At 45.0% G+C, this 24,203-nt stretch overlaps 1 protein-coding gene across 1 annotated transcript in view; it reads left to right on the plus strand.

Moving 5' to 3' along the window:
- The window catches only part of REM1 (RRAD and GEM like GTPase 1), a 44,932-nt gene that overhangs the window by 16,553 nt on the left and 4,176 nt on the right, over positions 1-24,203 (plus strand). The window contains exon 3 of the mRNA XM_068262750.1: positions 22,883-22,956. Within this exon, the coding sequence (XP_068118851.1) occupies positions 22,883-22,956 (74 nt within the window). The remainder of the gene's footprint in view (positions 1-22,882; positions 22,957-24,203) is intronic.

Below are 24,203 nucleotides of genomic sequence, written 5' to 3' on the forward strand. Positions count from 1 at the left end.
TGAATTGAAGGACCCCGCCTATATGGCGTGTCCTATTATTAAGCAGGTGTGCTTTTTTGAAACAGGGAAACTTTATTAGTTTAAGGACAATTATAAGGGGCAATAAAACGCCTTTATTAAAATAAAACAAAAATTAAAATTACGGGCGGTGACATTGCACTCTGCCCACTGTGCTGTAAATATAAGTGATAAATATAAGTAATACGTGTGTGTTGCTCGGGCAACATTTATGTCCCAAGTAGTGGTGTCTCAAACCATTGGATGCGGGGTCTGGGTGTGATGCCGCCTCAATGGGCTATACAATGGCTCCCCAGTGTCCTCAATCAAATTAATTGATGCGACGGGAGAAGTGCATATCTGCTAGATGTACAGCAAAGGTGCGGCTGCAGATGCGACAATAAAGTCGCATCGGTGTCCAGCGCTGGAGGGGTATGTGGCTAACAGATGCATAAATGCAAAGCTAGCGTAATCATTATGCGACTGGGTTGCCGTGGTTAAGGGCTTAGGCATGAAGATATATGTTACTAAAACATCAGGTGTTCCAGTGTTGCTGTTGCAGGGTGGGGTAACTGTCAGACAGTACTCGTTAAGTATAAATTGGGCTAAGAGGTGCCCCCTAAGGGTGTGTGTTTTATGGACTTGCTTGCAACAACTGCCCTAAAAATGCACAAAAATGCTCTAAAAATGCCTAAAAAATGCCTAAAAAATGCCTAAAAAAATGCCTAAAAAATGTTTGAAAAATGCCTAAACATTGCATAAAAGTTATAAAAATTATAAAAATCACAAACCATAATGGGAAAAACACATGTTAAATTAGTATAAGAGCAACTGGCTTTCTTAATAATCCAATAATTCCCGGGATGCGTAGACAGTCCTTTTAGAGGGGAGGGGTAGGGGGGTGGGGTGGGGTGGGGGGGTTAAAGGGGAAAGGGGGGCGGGGAGAAGGGGGGAGAGGAAAAGGGGGGGGGAAATGGGTGGGGAGGGAGGGGCGAAAGGAGGGGGGGAAAGGGGAGGATTGTTTTGGAAGGGGGGAAAGGGAGGGGGACCGAGGCAGGGGGGGGGGAAGGATAAGGCCTATTGGGCCCCAGAAAGGTGGAAATGCCAAGAGGTTATAATCGTTACAAAAAGCTGCGGACTTCCAGGTCCTCATTTAGGCCTTTTGGTGATAGACAATCTAACTTGAAGATCCAGTACACCTCTTGTTCACAGAGTTTCTTATATCTTAGGCCTCTAGGGATGGTGGCAGGGATTTGCTCTAGGCCAAGTATCCTCAGGTTATTCGGATCTGATTGATGACATTTAGCGAAGTGTCTGGGGACACTATGTTTCTCAGACTTGGATATAATGTTACATTTGTGTTCCCCAAGTCTTTTTCTTAATGGCCTAGTGGTCCTTCCGACATACAATTTTCTGCAACTACATTCTAAAACGTAGATCACAAAGTCTGAAGCACAGTTTATGAATTGCTTCATTGGGATAAGCCAACCCTCTGGGTGCTCAAAGGTTTTTTGGCCATGCTTCATGAAGGCACAGCACCCACAGCGAGCATTTCCACATCTGAAGTTCCCCACTATACTACTTTTCAACCACGTTTGTGGAAGTTCGTTTCTTTTGTTACTTGGGGCAATCTGGTTTCTGAGGGAACGGGCTTTTTTGAAGATGACCTTAGGTTTTTCTGGCAGAGTTTTTTGTAGGAGGGGGTCCTGTAGGATGATTGGCCAGTGCCTCCTAATTATGCTCTGAATTTGTCGGGAACTTTCTGTATAGCCAGTGATGAAAGTTGGACCATACTCCTTTTCCTCCCCTGTCTTCCTCTCTTCTTCATGTTTTCTTTTTTGTTGATACTCTTCTATTGCTGCTCTGATGTTGTCTTCTGGGTATCCCTTTTCTCTGAATTTTTTACCCAGTTGTTCTGCTTGTTTTAGATAGTCTTGGTCCCTGGTGCAGTTCCTCCTGAGTCTGCAGAACTGGCTACGTGGTATGTTGCTTATCCATTTTGGGTGATGACAGCTGGCAGCATGTAGATATGAATTTCCCGCTGTCTCTTTAAAGTGGGTTTGTGTGCAGATTTGTAGATTATCATCTGTTGATAATTCAAGATCAAGAAAAACCAGTTTATCCTTATTAATAACTGACGTGAATTTTAAGCTGGTGGTGCTGTTGTTGCAATATTCCACGAATTCCTCGAATCTTCCTATCGATCCATCCCAAATGAGCAAGATGTCGTCTATATAACGAGTATATAGAACTATATTTTCCTTAAAAGCATGTTCAGACCAAATGTATTGGTGTTCCCAATGAGACATGAATATATTTGCAAAGCTGGGGGCAAATCCAGCCCCCATCGAAGTTCCACAGGTTTGTAGGAAAAAACGGTTCATATAAGTAAAATAGTTATGTTTAAGTGCAAAGTCCAGGAGGTCCAAAATGAACTGTGCTTGTTCAGGGTTAAAAGAGCCATCTTGAAGCAAGAAATGATTAACGGCTTCCAATCCTTTGTCATGCGGGATGCATGTATACAATGAGCATACATCTAAGGATGCCCATGAAAAGCTGTTTTTCCACTGGTACTGTGCCAGAATCTCAAGTACATGCATGGAGTCCCTCGTATAGGCCTCTGTATGTAAAACGATGGGCTGGAGAAAATGGTCAATGTAGTCTGAGATTGGGGCTAGCAGGCCTTCCATCCCGGCTACTATAGGTCGTCCAGGGGGGGAGGTTTCATCTTTGTGAATTTTGGGGATGTGGTAAAAGTAGGGAACTAAAGGATTTGTGGGTGAGAGGAATTTGTATTCTTCTTTTGTCAAAATCCCCTGTTGTAGACCCCTATCTAGTATCTGGGTCAGATCCTTGCTGTATATTAACGTGGGGTCACAGGTGAGTCTGGAGTAGGTGTTCACATCTCCCAACAGTCTGTCCCCTTCCTTCTGGTAATTGTCAAAGTCCTGTATGACAATACTGCCGCCTTTGTCGGCCTGGCGAATAACTATATTTTTGTTCTTCTTCAGACCCGCCAAGGCGGTCTGTTCTTCCCTGGTGATATTACTGGATTGATGTCCAGTTTTCTTAGATTTACAAAGTGTATTGAATTCATCCATCACAATTTGGTAGAAGGTATTGATATATTGACCTTTCGACTGTGTGGGGTAGAAGATGGATCTCGGTTTTAGTCCGGATGATCTAATAGGTTCCAAATGTTGATCATAGTGTTCCCACATAGAGTCTTCAGAGTTTGATGCTCCCAATTCAATCAAATCTGATAGGGGCTCAAAGTCTTCTTCAGTCAGCCTTATCCATGGTGCTTCCAAATTTTGTGTTACTAGAGGTTCCTTTTCCTTTTTCTTTTTCTTTTCCTTCAGAGCAAAAAATCTTTTCAGAGTAAGCGTTCTGATGAATCTATGAAGATCCTTAAATAATTGGAAGGAGTTAGGTCTTATTGTAGGTGCAAAATTCAGACCCCTTCTTAATAATGATAGATCCCCATCTGACAGCTGATAGCTGGATATGTTGTAAATTTTTATTGTTGAGGTCCCTGCGTTTCCTTCTCCGAGTCGCTCTCTTTTCTTCCTTTTTTGCAGTTGGACTTTCTTGCCTCCCCTGGATCCTCTTCTTCTCCTTCCAGTCGTCTCTTTATTGCCCCTGGAGTGGGGGGAAGGCATAAAAAATTATTGGGGGAGGAGGGAATGAGGCGTCTGTCCTGACCTGGATCTCGTATTGCCTCCTCGTTGGTGCTGAGTGTGTCCACTATAGAATCACAAGGGGCATTCCTGGTAGGAAGCATCCTCCCTCTATTTTCTCGATTCTTTACTGTCATTTCCCAGGCTTGGTCTAAAAATCTGCCTATCGAGCTATGTGGACTTAATTGACCTAAGGGGGACCCCTGTGAATCTCTATTAGGAGACTTAGATGCGTGGAATCGTCCCGGCTTTGTTCTCGGTCCTTTTCTGTGGATATTTTTAACTTCCTCCGGTCTAACTTTAGGTCTGGCCCCTAGTCTTTGGCCATTTTGATTCAAAGGTGGTCTGTCCTGTATGTGGTTTCTTCTAGGTGATGGTGGTGCTCTCCAGGATTGTCTTTGGCGTTGTGGTCTTGACATCCCATGGTCAGGATTATATCTGTATTCCCGTTTCCGGTTGTTCCGTTTGTTTTTTTGCCACAGACGTGAATCTGCTCTATCAGGAGGTGCTCTTAAAAAGGGTTTTCTTGTGTTCCCTTTATCTGATGGAACATTAGTGTCTGTTTCCTCTTTGGTATCTGTATCGGGATGTTTCCTTTCTTTAGGCCAACTGTATATGTTCCCTAAGAGATAATCCCTTTTATCTCTCTCAAACTTTTTTAGCTTCCTGGTTAATTGATCATTTTCAAATGTTTGTACACCTGTTGTAATTTTGTGGGACCATTCATCATATTCTGATAGATTTTTGTAGGGTTTAAGGTCACTATGGATTTGGGGGAGAACTTCGCGTACTTTCCTTAAATTTCGTTCCCTTTGCATTACAACAATCTTCATCCACTGTGATGTGCACAGGTCAGCGACAACTTTCCATAGGTCCATCAGGTCTTTCTCTAGGAAGTCACATACTTTAGTGTTTCGCATTCCTCTAGGAGCAATTTTGTATTCCAAATACTCTGACAGGAACGAAGAGTCTAGCCATTGAGCACACTCGAAGGTCAGGGCATCCTCTAGTTGACGAAAAAGCCCGATCATTTCCTCCAGATTCTTTTTATGATTGTGTGATGGTAACTGCTGTGAGTCTCGACTGTCCTGGTGTGGACGTTCCATTTGATGTGAAGAAATTCTGTTAGAAATTTGTTTGAGTTGGTTTCTAATGTCCTGTTTTAGATCCTCCCATTTCTGGGGCTGTAGTTGTTCTGTTTGTGCTTCCACTTCCTCCAGGGCTTCTTCCAAAGCCTCTAGTGGGTCATCCATCTTGTATCAGGTATTGCAGCAGGTGTGTCCAAACGAGCAGATTCAAAGGTAGAAAGTAACCTGCGCTGTGCTGGTACTAAGAAGGTGTAAGGGTGCTGCTCCTTTTAGCTGGGTGGCGCCAGTAATCCTAGGTAACAGAAGAAGAAACAACGGAGCGCTCCTTGGTGCATTAACTTTTTAATCTTGAAAAACACGCAACATAAATACACTTACAGTGTGTTGATGAAAAGTGCGCTTGTCAGGCCTGCGGGCGGTCCTCTCTCTGCTCCTGTGCCTGGCCGGGACAGCAAGAGCGGTGGTATCGGCGGGAGTGACACGCGGTGAGCGGAGCCTGGTGCGCTGGAGCCGTATGACGTCACGACGCGTTTCGGCGTAACCACGCCTTCGTCAGGTGACGCTACGGTCCATACGGCTCTTATTTATACTACCCAAAGTGGGAGTGTTTGGGAGTATTGAATTGAAGGACCCCGCCTATATGGCGTGTCCTATTATTAAGCAGGTGTGCTTTTTTGAAACAGGGAAACTTTATTAGTTTAAGGACAATTATAAGGGGCAATAAAACGCCTTTATTAAAATAAAACAAAAATTAAAATTACGGGCGGTGACATTGCACTCTGCCCACTGTGCTGTAAATATAAGTGATAAATATAAGTAATACGTGTGTGTTGCTCGGGCAACATTTATGTCCCAAGTAGTGGTGTCTCAAACCATTGGATGCGGGGTCTGGGTGTGATGCCGCCTCAATGGGCTATACAATGGCTCCCCAGTGTCCTCAATCAAATTAATTGATGCGACGGGAGAAGTGCATATCTGCTAGATGTACAGCAAAGGTGCGGCTGCAGATGCGACAATAAAGTCGCATCGGTGTCCAGCGCTGGAGGGGTATGTGGCTAACAGATGCATAAATGCAAAGCTAGCGTAATCATTATGCGACTGGGTAGCCGTGGTTAAGGGCTTAGGCATGAAGATATATGTTACTAAAACATCAGGTGTTCCAGTGTTGCTGTTGCAGGGTGGGGTAACTGTCAGACAGTACTCGTTAAGTATAAATTGGGCTAAGAGGTGCCCCCTAAGGGTGTGTGTTTTATGGACTTGCTTGCAACAACTGCCCTAAAAATGCACAAAAATGCTCTAAAAATGCCTAAAAAATGCCTAAAAAATGCCTAAAAAAATGCCTAAAAAATGTTTGAAAAATGCCTAAACATTGCATAAAAGTTAAAAAAATTATAAAAATCACAAACCATAATGGGAAAAACACATGTTAAATTAGTATAAGAGCAACTGGCTTTCTTAATAATCCAATAATTCCCGGGATGCGTAGACAGTCCTTTTAGAGGGGAGGGGTAGGGGGGTGGGGTGGGGGGGTACTCTCTGACCATAACCTACTTAGCTTCTCTCTCTCCTCCTCTTTTCCTACCACCCTGGCACAAGCACGCTCACATACTCGAAGAAACTATCGCAATCTAGACATTCAAACTGTCTCTGATGCCCTGACACCTCTCCTCACACAATCCTTTACTGACCCAGACTCGGCTGCTATACACTACAACAGCTCCATTACAAAAGTCATGGATGACTTCACCCCCCTCGTCAATGCCCGCCCTCACCGTGTCTGTCGCCAACCCTGGATGACCAAAACCACTGAACAGTTAAAAAGATGCTCTAGAGCAGCTGAACGGTGCTGGATGAAAAGTAACACAAGTGAGGACTTCATCTTATATAAAATTGCCTTGAACAACTTCAGAAACGCACTCTCTGTGGCAAAAAAGTCCTATTTTTCTTCCCTAATATCGCCCATTTACACAATCCAAAACGCTTGTTCAGCACCTTCAACTCCGTTCTCCATCCCCCTCCTCCTCCTCCTTCATCTTGCTTATCAGCTGAAGAATGTGCAACATACTTCACTGATAAAATTGACAAAATCAGAAGTGAATTCCCCATGCAGCCCTCAAATCCCACCTCCACACCTCTCATTGACTGTTCTCTAACTGCCTTCTCTCCACTCTCTGAACACTCTTTCCTCTATAATTGCCAAAGCTAATCTAACCACCTGTTCTTTGGATCCTATTCCCTCCCATTTCATTCCGCAGCTATCCTCACCTCTCTTGCCTGCACTAACAACGCTATTTAACCTGTCCCTCTCTACTGGCATCTTTCCGTGCCCACTCAAAAAAGCTGTTGTGACACCACTACTTAAAAAACCTTCTCTAGATCCTACCACACTTGCCAACTACCGCCCAGTGTCACTTCTCCCATTTGCATCCAAACTACTTGAACGCCATATACTGTACATGCAGAATTAAGCCATTATTTATCTGCTAACTCCCTACTTGATCAGTTCCAGTCTGGCTTTCGCTCTAACCACTCCACGGAAACGGCCCTTACCAAAGTGGCCAATGACCTTCTTACAGCCAAATCCAAAGGTCAATTTTCCATACTCATCCTTCTTGACCTGTCATCAGCATTTGATACTGTCGACCACACCTTACTCCTACAAATACTTTCAAATGTCGGAATAAAGGGCCTTGCTCTTACATGGTTATCTTCCTACCTCTCTGGAAGGTCCTTCACAGTCTCCTACTCAGATCAGATCTCTTCTCCTCATGCCTTGTCTGTCTGGGTTCCCCAAGGCTCTGTCCTTTATCCCCTCCTCTTTTCCATCTACATGCACGGTCTTGGTGATTTAATCAACTCATTTGGGTTTCAATACCACCTCTATGCAGACGATACACAACTGTACCTCTCTGCCCCAGACCTCAACTCCCTCCTTAAACGTGTTCCTGACTGCTTGTCTGCTATATCCTCCTTCATGTCCTCTTGCTTCCTAAAACTTAATATGAGTAAAACAGAACTAATAATTTTTCCACCGTCTCTGTCCACCTCCCTGCCTGAAGTAACAATAAATGTTAATAACACTCCCATAACTTCAGTTCCCAAAGCTCGGTGCTTGGGGGTGATATTCGACTCATCTTTCTCTTTTATTCCTCCTGTTCACTCCATAACCAGCTCCTGCCATCTCCAACTCAAAAACATATCTCGCATCCGTCCCTTTCTCACTCAAGACACAACTAAAATGTTAGTACATGCTCTCATAATTTCTCATCTGGACTACTGCAACGTACTACTTTGTGGACTACCGTCTAACAAACTGGCCCCGCTCCAGTCGGTATTGAACTCAGCTGCTCGTCTCATTCATCTTTCTTCTCGATCTTCCTCTGCCGACCCTCTTTTACAAGCTCTTCACTGGCTGCAAATTAACCAGAGGATTCAGTTCAAACTCCTAACCCTAACCTACAAAGCTCTCCACAATCTCTCTTCCCGGTACATATCCTCACTAATCTCCAGATACAAACCCAATCGCAATCTCAGATCGGCACATGATCTTCTGTTGTCCTCCTCTAGAATCAACTCCTCACATTCACGTTTACAAGACTTCGCACGTGCTTCACCCCTCCTCTAGAATGCCCTCCCACAACACATCTGTCACTCGCCAACCTTTGTTACCTTTAAACGCTCTCTAAAAACACACTTGTTTCGACAAGCATATGCGCTACCTTAGGCCACTTCCCTTTGTCCTAAGACCAAATTGCACTCCTCCTAGGTATCCTAAAACACACTGCCTCTATATATTTGCTGCATACTACCCCTCCTCCTGTTTCCTCCCCCCATTCCCTTTAGATTGTAAGCTCGCAGGGGCAGGGCTCTCTCCCCCCCTTTTGTGTCTTGGTAACCATTATACATTGTATTCCTCATGTTAATTTTATCACTGTCATTACCAATTCTATAATTTGTATTTTGTATCATTCTTTGTTTTTTGTCACTAATTATGTATCTTGTATATTGGTGTACACCATTGTCTGTATTATTATGTACACCATGTTTGTTTCTTACTTTGTACAGCGCCACGGAATATGTTGGCGCTTTATAAATCAATAATAATAATAATAATTGCTATGTTTAGTGATTAGTTGCTGCAACATTTAAGAAAAGGACAACTGTTGTGAAAGTTCTGCAAATTGTTTGATACTAATAATGTCACAGTTATTGAGAGTTAAAAATATATGTGTAGTTATTAGGTGTGCTTTTACCATACTTTTCTACTCTCTGTAATATCAGACAAGAAATATAAACAAAACTATAAACAACTCCAGTAATGCATAGTAATAGTATTGCTTAATGTTTCTTTAAATGTAGATGCTCTCACCATAGAAACCGCCATGTTAGGACAGCAGTGTAGGTATTAATGGCGTCCTCCAGGTATGGGGTCATTCTGGCTTTAAAGCGGACCTGAACTCAGAACTTCCTTTCTAAATAAAAAAAATAAACAGCATAATAACCTTTAAAGAAAAAAACATTTCTTTGTTACAGCTGATAGAAATCCTGCTGTAAATCTGCAATGTGTCTACTTCCTGCTTTCATGGAAGCAGACATGGGGTTAGCATCCTGTGTTTACAAATTAGCTGCTGCGCCGATGCTACTGAGATTCCTGAGTTGACATAGCTGAGAGATCAAATTACAATTGTGATTAGTCACAGATGATGGGGAATTAGACAGGCTAAATGCCCTAAATACATACAGGGGGGTATTTCTCTACATTTTCCTTCTATCCTGTGCAAGAGTTCAGGTCCACTTTAAAGGAATCCTGTGTGTGTGTGTGTGTGTGGGGGGGGGGGGGGGTAGATGGGATACTTGCCTTAGTAGAAGGAAGCTTTTGGATGATCAGGAGACATCTCCGGTACTCCTTCACCCCTCCACTGCTCGCCGGGACCTCCTTCTTCTTCGCCGGGTGCACTCCCATCCCTGTACGATCATTACTGCACTACATAGATGCGTCTAGGCAGTGCAACCGCGATTGTACATATTCAGCAAACTATTATTGAATATGTTTCGGAGGGTCCCAGCGCTGGATCGGTGGGGTTGAGAAGAATAGTAAAGCTTCAGGACTCTCCAGAGCCTTCCCTCTGCTGAGTTATTTGATTTTAACTTTTTATTCATTACAGGTACTCTTTAAATTCTCAGTCCCTACCATATTACCATTGTGTATTTCTATAGCAATGTTAAATTTCAGTGAACAATTGTATAAAAGCACGCGCTCTGGAAGTCCCTTGACAAATGCCTCTGCTTCTTTCCTTGATTTCAAAAAACACCGTACCAGCCCACTAGCCTACTAAATTCTATCTTATTGTAATACATCATTTATTCCATTGTGCCATTAGCCAACATCCAATGATGTTGGCTCCATCCAAATGGCTCAGTGGGTACTTCACTGAAGGTAAGTAAGCCGGCATTGCCAAGGACCCGCCTTCCGACAATGCCTCCAGCCTTCTAACCTTCGTTTAGAAATTGTATCAGCCACTAGCCTACCAAACTATGTTTACCAAATGCCTCCTCTCGGCTCACTTTACTTGCTTCCATACCTGGCTTGGTGGATACATCCCTGGAAGGTAATGTTGTACCCAGTTAAATTCCTCATACAAAAGGCTGAGCCCGCTGCCTTCACTTTTGTTCCACTTACCTGGACCACCCACTTTTGACACCTAGCTAGCCCTGTGGCCCTTCCCACTAGCCATCTGATCCCCCTCATTCCCAGCCAGGCCATCCCTGAGCCCGCCCTGTCATGTGCCCTATCTCCTATGCTATTGCTCCGCTCCCGGGGCTTCTTTCTCCTGATACCCAACTCTTAACAACCTCACCCATAAAACCAACCTCTCTCTACTGCATCCAATCCCTGTCTAGGCTGAAATCTTCAGTGTCGGGTGTTCTGCGGCTGTAGCAGCCAATAGCCTGGTGTCACCAAGATGCTGGGCGGAGTTCTTGTTTAAGAGGAACCGTGAGGCACCATCACTGTACAGCGCTACTAAGCAGCTCCTACATCTAGTGCGCAGCAAGGAATTGCTTCCCTGACATACATATAGGCTGGTAAATGTGATGTAGAAACGATGTCTTTACACACTGCTCGCATTTTTAAGATTATTTACATAAGGCTTAACCTATGCATAGGCATATCTATAAATATTTTAGGATGAAATTCCACAGTTGTTGAGAAAGAAGTAATCCCTGCAGTCCCACATAACAAACACTGCTTTAGCCTGTTTACCTCATTTTAATACATACAGATCGCAGTCATTTCGCGGTGTTCCTAACACAGACTCTCAGACGAGAGTGTGAAAGGCTGCTATCAGATGGGAAAGATGGCCAGAAATGGATTAAGGTGGAACGGGCGAGGTAAGATAGCAGCTTGTGCCCAGCACTGATGGCTTTATTTATAGCAAGATTTGGTGGGGGCTAGCAGCAGCCAGGCCCCTAAACTCTCCAGACCCTAGGCAACTACTTAGGTGTGCCTTGTGTACGACCCCGCTCTAAAGGTGGCCATACATCATGCCTGATCAATGTTTCCATTAGAATGGATCGATTAGACATGCTGGAAAATTTCTGTGACAAGTGCTCGAGTAGATACTTGGCAGTAGTGTTGGCCCGAACTGTTCACTTGGGAACACTACATGGGGAATGTTCCATTTTCACAAGCTTCCTCAATACTGCGCAGACGCCTTCCTGGGGTCGCGCGCCGACAGCCGGGAGCACTCTGCACTTGCGCATGACGTAACGTTTGATATCACGATGAAGGATGTACCCGACTGACCCCAGGCTGGTGCCCCCCGTGCTCATGTGCAGTGTTTTATAGTCTCACCTCTCCACCGATGCAATTTCTGGCCTCCTCCACCATCACCTCTGTGTCCTCTGTCACTGTGAGCACCTGTATCACATGGCTGTGAAAAGCATCATTGGGACATCCTTACCACCACTGGACCTCATACACACATCCAGACTGTTGTCCAGGGCCATCAGGACACTGAACGACCCCACCCACCCCAGCAGTTGCACCTTCATCGGTCTCCCATTGGGCCGCCGCTACAGATCCATCCCCACTAAATCCTCCAGACACAAGAACACCTTCTTTCAGGACCAGTTCTAGACTTTTTGCTGCCCGAGGCAAACTTGTGAGGATGCGTCTAACCCCCCCCCCCCCATTCAATTTGGAATGATCGCACAGCAACCGACGATTTACTCTGCTTCATTTAATGTTCTCACATGACATGCTGCAGCTCAACACAATAGCACACTGGCTGGCTGTGAGTCTGTGACAAGCAAACTGCTCACCCTTAGCCGGTCAGCCATCCTCCATCCCACCTCCTCCCTTCTGCTGTGCAAGTCAAATGAAACACTGCCGCTCTCCTGCCTCCCCCCTCTCACTCGCTGTCAGACTCCTCACACAGCACAACAAGCTGCTTTTCCCCAATGATAAACTCTTCACCTCGCTCTCCTCTTGCTTCTCCTCCTACCCTGACTGCATGCTGTTAGTGTAAACACAGTACAAACATACTGCCCCTGTAATCTCGGCGCCTGATGCAAGTGTTTTACCTTGCTTCAAGAGAGAACCAGCCCTGCTTTCTTCCCCCAAGCTGTCCTGCTGAATTCCGTCCACCACCCCTGCAAAATCCCCTAGTCTTGCACTGCTGTCTTAGTCTTAGATTTCTTTATGTCTAAATGCCTGATAAAGTGAACCTGAGTTTTATACATACCTGGGGCTTCCTCTAGCCCCCTCCATGCTGATCGCTCCCCCTCGCGTCGCACGGTCCAAAGCCTCCTTGATCTTCCATGGCTAGTCAGTTCCTGTCGCCGGGAGGGCTCTGTTCCCAGCCACAGGAGCGAAAAGGGGGAGCGCGATTGGCCACACAGCGCCTGCCCTGACTGGCCACGGAGAAGGGGGCTGCTACTGGAGGATCAAGGAGGCTTTGGACCGCACGAGGGAGCGATCTGCATGGAGGGGGCTGGAGGAAGCCCCAGGTATGTATAAAACTTTTATTTCTCCTTGTCTCAGGTTCACTTTAACTGCACTACAGCACTCCATGCTATGTGTACCACAAAACATTCTGGATACGACATCTGTTGAACTTGGCGAATAAAGCTATTTCTGACCAGATGCATGTGATGTCACAACACACGCCTGGTTCCATGTGGTACAGGTGCTTGCGCTGACGGTGGACATGGGGGGTTGATGGCAGAGGAGGCCAGGAATTGTGCCAGGGGAGAGGTGCGCAGGGGTGGAGTAGATATTATTATACTTGGGTGGGGGGGGGGGGGCAGCAAAGGCAGTTCCTCTAGGCCAGTTTCGGATAGATTTCATGCTGAAATCTATTGGGAGTCGGTCTGCGATTTAATCAGGGTGGGATTTGTCTCATGGTCAGTCTGCCTATACATCACTAGATGTATGGCCAACAGTAGAGGCCAACTATGACCAACAGTAGAGCAATACACACAAAAACCAGGGACACCGGGAGCCCACTATGGGGCAGTATGTTAAAAAGACTGGTGGACTGGAAAGTTTGGGTTGCTTAAACCACCTGTATAGCACTTAGCCTTGAGATTATGGTCATGGCGCCAAAAGATTAAAGGACACCTGTAAGGACTTTAAAAAAAAAAGTTTAACTTACCTGGGGCTTCTACTGGCCCCCTGCAGACGTCCTGTGCAGGACAAACTGATCCTCCAGTCCCCCGCAGCAGCTCACTTTTTTCGTCTAACTAGACGAACGCCACTGTGCCTGCTCTGCCCTGGCCGCGGGCGTCCTTGCTCCTGCTCACGGTTGCTGGGAGCATCCTGCCCAGTCACAGTATGAGGTTTTCTCATACTCCACCTGCGCAAGATGCTCCTGGCAATGTGAGCAGGAGCAAAGATGCATGGCCAGGGCTGCACAGGCGCAGCGGTCGTCAACTTGTAAGTCAGCGGTAACGAAAGTGAGCCACGGTGGGGGACTGGAGGATCGTTTTGTCCCAGCTCGGGCACAGGACGTCTGCAGGGGGGCAGTAGAAGCCCCAGGTAAGTTATTTTTTTTTAAGACTTTACAGATGCCCTTTAAGTTTATGTGAGGATTATAAAATGTAAACCCCACAACAGGGGTTAGTTAAAGAAAAGCAAATTGAGGACCCCAAAAATGCAATAAAATATTTAAAATCTGGTTAAAAAGAAGGCAAGTGTCATTATTGGGGGTCTTGCACAGTCATTCAGAAGTTTAGGGATACCTGCTTCAATCAGATCTCAACTACCTTTAACATTCGGGTCCAGAAAGATGTGTTGCTCTGTTCTGCAAAGACAGCCCAGCACTTAACAAATATCAGATTTTTTTTTTATAAATTAGTTTGTGTGGCCAACAGGTGCCTTTCTGGAAAGGTCCCTTACCCTCACCACGGCCTTTTTAGACAACATTTGGTGGCTATGTCACATGGAACATATCTGGTACTTATTGCAGTCCAGACTCCACATGTTCACCCAGATTTGGGCCCATTATATAATGAGGAGTCACCAACATGACAGTAGCCTTCAACACGGGTACACAGGGAACCCATATACACTTTGGGGGAAATCGTCCGGGCGTCCATTGATCAACACGATCTCAAACGCTGTTACCATTGTGCACCCATTCAGGTGGCCATGTTGCGGTTCCGATTCTCCTTCAATGAAAATTATTGGCTCAAGATATTGATCTGCTCGCAAAATCAAGTGATGTATGGGCACTCTAAGTGAAGTGAATAGAGTATTAACGCCTTCAGTAACTTGGAAACCAATAATACGTTGTTTGCTATTTGTTTTATGGTGTGTTAAATGTTTTAGACCTGAGATGTAATTTGAGTTCCATCCCACTATAAGGAGGACAGATTGCTTGCAGAGAGTTTGTGGTGAAGTAATAATAGAATGGTTTATAATGCTGCGTGTCACTGATCGTGCGTAATGGCAGATGCCCATGTAAGGGTTACCGAGCAATGACTGGCATGTCAAGGAACATCGGAATTGTTTGCTATTTCTCACAGGGATTTCCAATACACGTGTCATCCCTCGTAGAGGTTTCCATGCGGGTGACGGATAATGTATATGTACATATGGCAGAGAGAGGGGCCACCCTTCAGCTCTCAATACATTGCTGGGATAACCGGGAGACATATTTAAAGGGAAACTGGATTGACATGTAACATAAAGGAAAACAGAAAATTGCCTTCTTAACCTCCCTGCCGTTCTAATTATTTCCTGTGCACGGCCGCGGGAGTAGTTTTTTTTGGGGGGGGTTTTTTGGGGTTTTTTTAGCATGTAGCTAGCCTAGCGCTAGCTTCATGCTTTCCCCCTCCCTTCGCTATCCCTCCCGCCCCTCCGGCGCAAATACCCAACAGGAAATCCCATTCTGAACGGGATCTCCTGTATGGGCTTCCCCCGTCGCCATGACGACAATCGGACTGACGTCAGACGGAGTCCCGATCCACCCCTCAGCGCTGCCTGGCAGGCTGCACAAGGGGTCTCGGACTGAAGCCAACCCTGATGTAATTTCCTCCCTTACTCTTTTTTTCTTCCTAGAAACTGCATTGTCATATCTAGCTTGCTTTGTAAACACATGCAAGCACAGCATAGATCGTATTTCAGCAGCTTCTGCAGAGGGGTGAGGGGTATTTCCCTTTTCAGCCTCGTTCCACACTGAACTGCACTCAACCAATCAATGAGGAGCAGGAATGTGGGAGGGGAGATAACAAGCTTCCTTCTCCCCAGCAATGTACCAAATAGAGCCAGGCTGACTGAGATAAGATTTATTACTGCAGAAACACTTCTGATTATATTGGAATTTCTTGCGATGCAGGGTCAGGTTGTAGACTGCATAATAAACAGGGCAATGGGTTACTTGATTTTAGGGTTGACACTCCTGCTTTAAAACAGAAGGGATTTGCGATTATTCAGGTTGGACTAAGCATATGAGGAGTCCCACAGTGCATCACTGCTCAATATGGAAAATATCCTTTGTTGTCCCTGTAAGCTAAACACACCTCCAGAATGCTGGAATGCAATAATAATAACAGCTTGCCTTTTCCCTTCAGTGTCCCTCGCTTGTAGTACACTATCCCAGTCCACCAAGGTTAGTGCCTGCCTGAGTTTATTGAACTTTGCTTTTCTAAAATTTATAGTTTTAGTTGTCCCCTGCTGCTCCCCAACCTATCAGTCACCAGATCAAACGTTATCAAGTTTGTTGAGGCAGCCGCTAACGACCTCCTCATCCGATAATCAGGTTTGTGTACCGTGGCCCCCGACACATGCCACGCAAGTGATTCGCCTGGTGGATCTACTCATCCCCTGCGACGGCCGATTTTTATTGTTCAAGCCGCTCCCCCGCCTGCCATGGGACATCATGCACTTGCCGCTCGCAAGATCCCCTTTAGTGTATATAGGCAGATCCCCCCCTTTGGTGTATATAGGCATATCCACACCCTTTTTAGTGTATATAGGCAGATCCACCCCCTTTTAGTGTATATAGGCAGATAACCCCCCCCCCCCCCCTTTGTGTATATAGGCAGATCAATCCCCCCTTTAGTATATATAGGCAGATGTTTCCTTTAGTATATATAGGCAGATCCCCTTTTAGTGTATATAGGCAGACCCCCCCCCCCCCTTTTTAGTGTACTGTATATAGGCAGATTCCCCCCCCCCCCCCCTTTAGTGTATGTAGGCAGATCCCCTCTTTAGTGTATATATAGGCAGATCCCCCCTTTAGTGTGTGTGTATATATAAGTATATATATATATATATATATATATATATATATATATATATATATATATATATATATATATATAATATATGCAGATTCCCCCCTTAGTATATATGTGCAGATCCCCCCTTTAGTGTGTGTGTGTATATATAAGTATATATATATATATATATATATATATATATAGCAAGGAAATGAACAGCGCTACTTAAAAACAGACTTGTGCCTACCTGCAAAAGAGTGCAAGCCCCACTTGTGGGATATAATACACACCGAGCATACACACGACCTGTCTACCACTAGAGGAGGATGTTGGTTTCCATTAACAGCTTGCATGCAACCTATTAAGTACTCGTCCCTCCATGGAGGATTGACTTCTTCGCAGTGGGAGGGACGAGTACTTAATAGGTTGCATGCAAGCTGTTAATGGAAACCAACATCCTCCTCTAGTGGTAGACAGGTCGTGTGCATGCTCGGTGTGTATTCTATCCCACAAGTGGGGCTTGCACTCTTTTGCAGGTAGGCACAAGTCTGTTTTTAAGTAGCGCTGTTCATTTCCTTGCTATGTACTAATGTAATTCGTTTTTGGTCAGCTGCTCCCACTTAACAGTCATGGTTTTGGTGTATGTGCAGAGCTTCTGTTTGGGTTCAAGGTGCGTTTGTAGTTCCTGGGGGGGCTCAGCGCATCTCTGATGGAGGCCATTCGGAGGCGGCCTGGTGTTGCGCTGATCCACCTTTTGCGCAATATACATATATATATATATATATATATATATATATGCAGATCCCCCCTTTAGTGTATACAGGCAGATCCTCACCTTTAGTCTCTATAAACAAATCCCTCCTTTAGTGTATATAGCTAGGCAGATAAATAGTATACAAGCAGATCTCCCTTCCCTCCACCCCCCCACCCCCCCCCCCCCCCACACACACACACACACACACACAAACACACACAAACACACTTCCCCAACAGGGAGGCATTTGGGGAATCTTCTGCTTGTAGCTGGGGACAGAAGATGGCCAGTCAGGAGTGACAAGCAGGTCTCTGTCTGATTATCACCTGTGAGCGAGGGGCGGAGCTACTGGCACGCACGGTTCACACAGACTCAGCAGGAGGCAGCAGCAGATTCCTGGAGTTTTCGCCCCATCACCCCTAGCGACGCCAGGGGGCGGAGCTACCACTCGCAGCAGCCACAGACGGATCCAGAGGCCAGGGCCAGTTGAATGCACATCACGTGTGCCCCCCTAGAAGCAGGCGCCCTGAGCGACCGTTCAGGTCAAAGGCCGGCCATGCTAAGAATGTCAGGAGGAAGTTCCCTGGTGTCAAGAGGAAGTACCTTCCCTGTGACCTTTAAAGCCTTCTGATTGGTTCTGTAGTTATACGTACTGCAAAACAGGGAAGCACAGCTCAGTTAAATGTCAGACAGAGGAGCTTGGACTGTAAATGTCAGCTCCACTTGCCTGATAGCATCTGTTCTGATCTTTGGAAGTGCCGGAAATGTATTAACCTCTGATTATGCAATTTCTCATCCTATGCACGATTTATATTGCTCAGAGACCGGTTAAAATGGAATTTCAGGTAATGAACCAATCTTTGCTTCCTATCTATCACAACCAACAAGAAGTGTGAAGAAACGTTCCGATTCCTATTGCCCCCAATGCTGCAGTATTTTTTGTCCGGATCCGTTCCACTAGGCAAAACGGTCCGGAAAATTAGGACCTGCTGCATTTTTTGGATCCGAGAGCCGGAAAGTACAGAACGTATCCGTGCCAACGGATGCATGTGAATGGATCCATAGGTTAATATTGGATCCATTCACATCCGTTCTGTTTGTACAGTATACGTTCCGGTTACGTTCCGGGGAAAAAACGCAAATGTGAACCGGCCTTACATTATGTGTGTTTTTTCTGTGTTTTCCGCAACGCTAGCGTTTCTGACTAGTGTTTTCCCAACCTGAGAGTACTCACAGCCCCAGCTGCTTTGAGATCTTCTTCATCAGCATTGCTGTAACTCTGTACTGCAGGAGTGTTAATTCTTATTGCAATAGGGGAAAGGGGTTACGGCCCTGTAAAAAAGAAAATGTCCTTGCTAGTGCTGACTAATTTAGCACTGCCCTGCAATACTCACCACTCCCTGTTTCTATTCTCCCTTGTAGCATTTGCCAGGATACTGTGTACAGTTTGTCAGGCGTTTAGTTGTTAGCCCCATATTTGTATGCGTGGGTTTCCCATGGGCACAGCAGTTTGCTTTTAACATTCCAAAAATATACTCATAAGCTAAGAGGTAGCGCCCCCCCCCCCCCAAAAAAAAATTGAGGATCGTTTCAGGTGTGTGATTCACACACTATTACAGCCAACGAGATCAGCACGACTGCCAAGCAACTGGTTCATTGTTTAAAGGAAACAAATATGGCTGCCTTCATATCCCTCTCAGTTCACATGCCCTTTAAGGGGGAATAAAGGGGTTTGGGGTGGAGGGGATGGGAAGCTGCTAAGGGGTTTCTGAGATTGGAGAGGATATGTTCTAAAATTACAAATTCCGTACCTGTTATGTTATCACTTGTATTTCGAGGTCTGATCTTTTTTCTTGTTAACTTTGAAATCATTTGATGTAAAGCTTTGTCATGTTTTTACATGGACAGTGCAACAATACAATTGTGAGCTCCTCTGAGGACAGTCAGTGACATGACTATGTATTCTGTAAAGTGCTGCAGAAGATGTCAGTGCTATATAGATACATAATAATAATAATAATAATAATATGGTAGGAAATTACACGACGACTATGGTAGGATTAGATGGTGAGCTCCTCTGAGGACAGTCAGTGACATGACTATGTATTCTGTAAAGTGCTGCAGAAGATGTCAGTGCTATATAGATACATAATAATAATAATAATAATATGGTAGGAAATTACACGACGACTATGGTAGGATTAGATGGTGAGCTCCTCTGAGGACAGTCAGTGACATGACTATGTACTCTGTAACATGTTGCAGAAGATGTCAGTGCTATATAAATACATAATAATAATATGGTAGGACATTAGACTATGGCTATGGTAGGATTAGATTGTGAGCTCCTCTGAGGACAGGCAGTGACATGACTATGTAATCTGCAGAGGCGTAGAAATAGGGGTTGCAGAGGTTGCAACCGCATGGGGCCCTTGGGCCAGAGGGGCCCTGAAGGGCCCTCCCTCAACTACAGTATTAGCTCTCTATTGGTCCTGTGCTCATAATAATCACTTATATTGATACTTTTAATAGTAATAATCATTAACAAACTGTTCCCCATCCCCTTCTTGCACCTCTGACACTGTAGTTGCCTTTGGCAGGTTTTGGTGCGCAGTATCAGTTGTTATGTATAGAGTGCTTGGGGGGGCCCCATTGTAAAACTTGCACTGGTACTCTGTAAAGTGCTGCGGAAGAGGTCAGCGATATATAGATACATAATATAATAATATGGTAGGACATTAGACTATGACTATGGTAGGATCTGATTGTGAGCTTCTCCGAGGACAGTCTGTGACATAACTATGTTGTAAGGATTCCTCCTGTGGCGTGTTCTGTCCGTTGCGGTGGAGTCGCAAACGGACACTTCTGGCTTATCTGTGTAACGAACGGTGGAGCACAGAGAGGATCTGATTACCGGTGATCTGCAGTATCACTGGGAATACAGATGTATACCAGATTATAAGTGATCTGCAGTATCACCGATAATCCGATATACCAGCTAACCTCTGTACTAGAGTAGAGTGTAGTGTTTGGTGTAACAGTAACACTAAGAGGACTGAGCCTCAGTGCAGTGAGGAGTACTGCACGGCTTCCTTCCGAAGACCTGAACTCTCCAAGGCGGGAGGAGTCAGGCTGTGAGTAGGAAGGTAAGTCTGAGAGTGACACTCAGGAGAAAGTGTCACTAACAGGACGGGGAACCGCCTCCAATAGTGAGGTTGGTTCTCGAGGTCAGACAAGCCAGATCGTAACACACGGACAGATAAAGTACAAATTCAGAAGGCAGAGGCGGAGTCTAGGTACAGGCAGAGTTCGGCAACAGGGTATCAGAAATATCGAGGTACAAGATCAAGAGGCAGAAGCAGAGTCTAAGGACGAGCCGGGGTTCGGCAACAGAGTATCAGAATAGCAAGGTACAAGATCAGAATACAAGAGGATGGTCAGGCAGGCAGAAGGTCATAACAGATAATCACAATCAAACTAGTACTTTAAGCTATCAACAGAATCTAGCTAAGTGTAGGATTACAGCTCCAGCTGGTCCCGGCACACTTAAGGATCTGACTACGGGTCTGAGTGCTCCCACGTATGTGTTCGCAACGCCAGACAAAGAGCAAGTGAACAGCCAGCAGTATATATACACAAGGACCTCTCCAGGACCTCCCTAATTGCAGGACCAATGAGAGTAGTGGAAAATGTCAGCTGACCCGCCTGGTCAGCTGACTCCCTTCTGGCTGTTATATAAGCTCTGCCTCTGTGCGCGCGCGCGTCACTCTGAATCTAGGTGGACTATCAGTCCCAGCCACACCAGTACTGTTTTGCAATGTATCCAGTGAACCGAGTGCGGGAGCCGCCTCCAATGCGGCTTCCGCCGTTACCAATGCGGATTCTGCCGTTACCAATGCGGATTCCGCCGCTCTGCCTATGCGGCATGCTGCGTTTTTTCCGCGTTGTGACGCCATGCTGGACGCGGAAACAGCCGCCTCACCTTGAGAGGCAGCGGCTTTTCCGCGTTTCATCACAGTCTGCCTGCATTCGGTTGTGCATTCGCAATGAGTCACATTGTCATTTGCAATTGCTCTGCAGTTCTGGGCAGCTCAGGATGCTGTCATCATTCCACCAATGGCTTACTACAGCTGAGCTGCGGCCAGATAGCCCTGGATTTCCTGCAGGCATGTTGTTACATAATACTGCATGTATTTCCTATGGGAGTCCTTTGCATTCACAACCAGCTAGCAAATGGAAATCAAGCCAGCTCAGGATTGAGTGATTACCATTCATCTGTGTGGAGATTTGCATACCTGCATCCATTGGCTGATGCCAGCATAAAAGTCTGCCTCCCATTTCATACCCAGCCCATCATAGTGATCACTATGCTGGTCTGCTGGGCACTGTGCTACTCTGTATACAGTAGTTCTGTTATTGTAGTTCAATGCGACCTTATTATTTGTGCTTTAGCTAGTTCTTGATAAATATATATGCAGACTTGCTAATATATATTTATCCATTATTTGAGCTGTTTATTATTTTTCTGTATTATTGTTTATTGCCTAGTTTCCATGCCTGATGGACGTTCGCTGCATCCGCGGTGGATCAGTGGAGTCCATTATCCCGATAGCTTGGATTCTGCCATCACCACGTTGGTGACTGGTAGTATTCCTGCTACTCTAGTTCTGGGAACATAACTATAGGCTGCGGTTGCTATTAGTTACGTTCTATCCTGTAGTCTTGCCTGGGTTGATGCTTGCTGGTGATTGTTGTTAACCTGCTTGCTCTGCTTCTGTGGACGTGACTGTGAGCTGTGGTTGCTACTGGTTACGCTCCAATCTATCATTTATGGTCGTTATTAGAGATTCAAGTAAGAAGTCGAGTTCCGCCACCATCGTCTCTAAAAGAACTGGAGGGTGTTTTAACTGAAGAATGGGCTAAAATTCCTTTGGAAACCATTCATAATTTGTATAAATCAATACCTCAGAGAACTGAGGCTGTAATTGCCGCAAAAGGTGGACCTACACCATATTAAAATATATTTTGTTGATTTTCAAGGTGTTTCCATTATTTTGTCCAACCCCTGTAAATACATAATAATAATATGGTAGGACATTACACTATGACTATGGTAGGGATTAGATTGTGAGCTCCTCTGAGGACAGTCAGTGACATAACTCTGTACTCTAAGTGCTGCAGAAGATGTCAGTACTATATAAATACATAATAATAATATGGTAGGACATTAGACCATGACTATGGTAGGATTAGATTGTGAGCTCCTCTGAGGACAGTCAGTGACATGGCTATGTACTTTTAGTGTGCAGTGGTTTGTTTTTATTTATTTTTAAACAATTAATCAAGAAAATGTAATGTAAATTAAAAATAAATCACTGTATGGTGTACATCCACCTTTACTCAGATTACTTCAGCGTTACAACCATGATGCAGATCATCATGGCTGCCCCCACTTTAGGAGAATATCTGCTTTAGGTTGTAATCCCCCTTCACCCTCAGTGACATAGGATGTACGAGTTATTCTTTGAAAGAAAGTACCCAATTTTGATATGTACAGTGCAGTGCTACATCATGTGTTGGCACTTTATGAATAAATGTAACTTTTGCATTTTCATGACACATCCCTCTTTGTTTAGAGTTCTATCAGTGCACACTGACAGTGGATGGGGAGGACACCAACCTGCTTCTGATGGACATCTGTAACGGCCAGGTAAGTGGCAAGAAAAAATGCTGTGGGCGGGGCCACAAGACGAGCGTTCTATGCCAGAGAAGGGATTTTTGTATTGAACTCTCCAGTTAAAGCTGCTGCCTGTTTATTGCTTTTTCCTGTTTCCTCTTTGCCAGTGGCTCAACTAAGTGACTAACTTTCTCATGGGGCCACCACAATACTGTACATTGTTTACAATAACAAAACATTTGTAAAGCGCTTTTCTCAGGACCCAAAGCATATAGATTCGTCTCTGATCAATCCATAGTTGCAGTTGTAGTTTGTGATGTGTTACAGGGAAAAAGGTTACGCGATCATAAATGCCACACTAAACAGGTGGCTTTTTAAGTGAACTCGTGGTGAGGGGGATATAGAGGCTGCTATAATTATTTCCTTTTAAGCAATACCAGTTGCCTGTCTGTCCTGCTGATCATCTACCGCTAATACTTTTAGCCACAGACCCTGAACAAGCATGCAGATCAGGTGTTTCTAACTTTATTGTCAGATCTGACAAGATTAGCTGCATGCTTGTTTCTGGTGTAATTCAGACACTACTGCAGCCAAATAGATTAGCAGAACTATCAGGCAACTGGTATTGTTTAAGAGGAAATAAATATGGCCGTGTCCATATCACTCTCACCTTAGGTTCACTTTCAGTTTCCATTTAAACGCCTCCAGGGTTGGAGCTGTCTTGATTAAGTGTGGCTAGGCATTCCAAAGGGTAGGGGCAGCAAAACAGAAGGTTCTGGCCCCAAAGGTTTTGAGATGGACTCAAGTTATTAGATTATGTTGATCTGAGATTGTGGGAGGTTTTACCTAGTTGCAACAAATTCTTCAGGTATCCGGGGGCTAGATTTTGATGAGATTTGAATGTTAGCATGCCTATTTTGAATAGGATTTTTCATTTTACAGGTAGCCAGTGTAGTGAGCAAAGGATTGGTGTTATGTAGCACTGTCAAGGTTGGCTATTCCCAGCTCAAGTACAGCCCCTCCAATATAGCCACACCCCCAAGTGCCTTAACCAAACATTATCCCAGAATCTGCCCCTCCTATAAATAATACTTCTTTCAGTGTAGTCCCACCCACCTTTAAGCCTTGCCTCCAGTGGCAGCTCCAGCTTCAAATTTTTGGGGGCACAATGGCTTGCTGGTGGGGGGCTCATTTGGGTGTTTAAAATCAATGTCTGTATGGCGAGGTTTAGATATTTGTTGCCTAACTCAGTCGATAAAATTAAGGCTAACTAGTTCAGC

This window comes from Hyperolius riggenbachi, chromosome 12 (assembly GCF_040937935.1).
Source record: "Hyperolius riggenbachi isolate aHypRig1 chromosome 12, aHypRig1.pri, whole genome shotgun sequence".
Classification (NCBI taxonomy): domain Eukaryota; kingdom Metazoa; phylum Chordata; class Amphibia; order Anura; family Hyperoliidae; genus Hyperolius; species Hyperolius riggenbachi.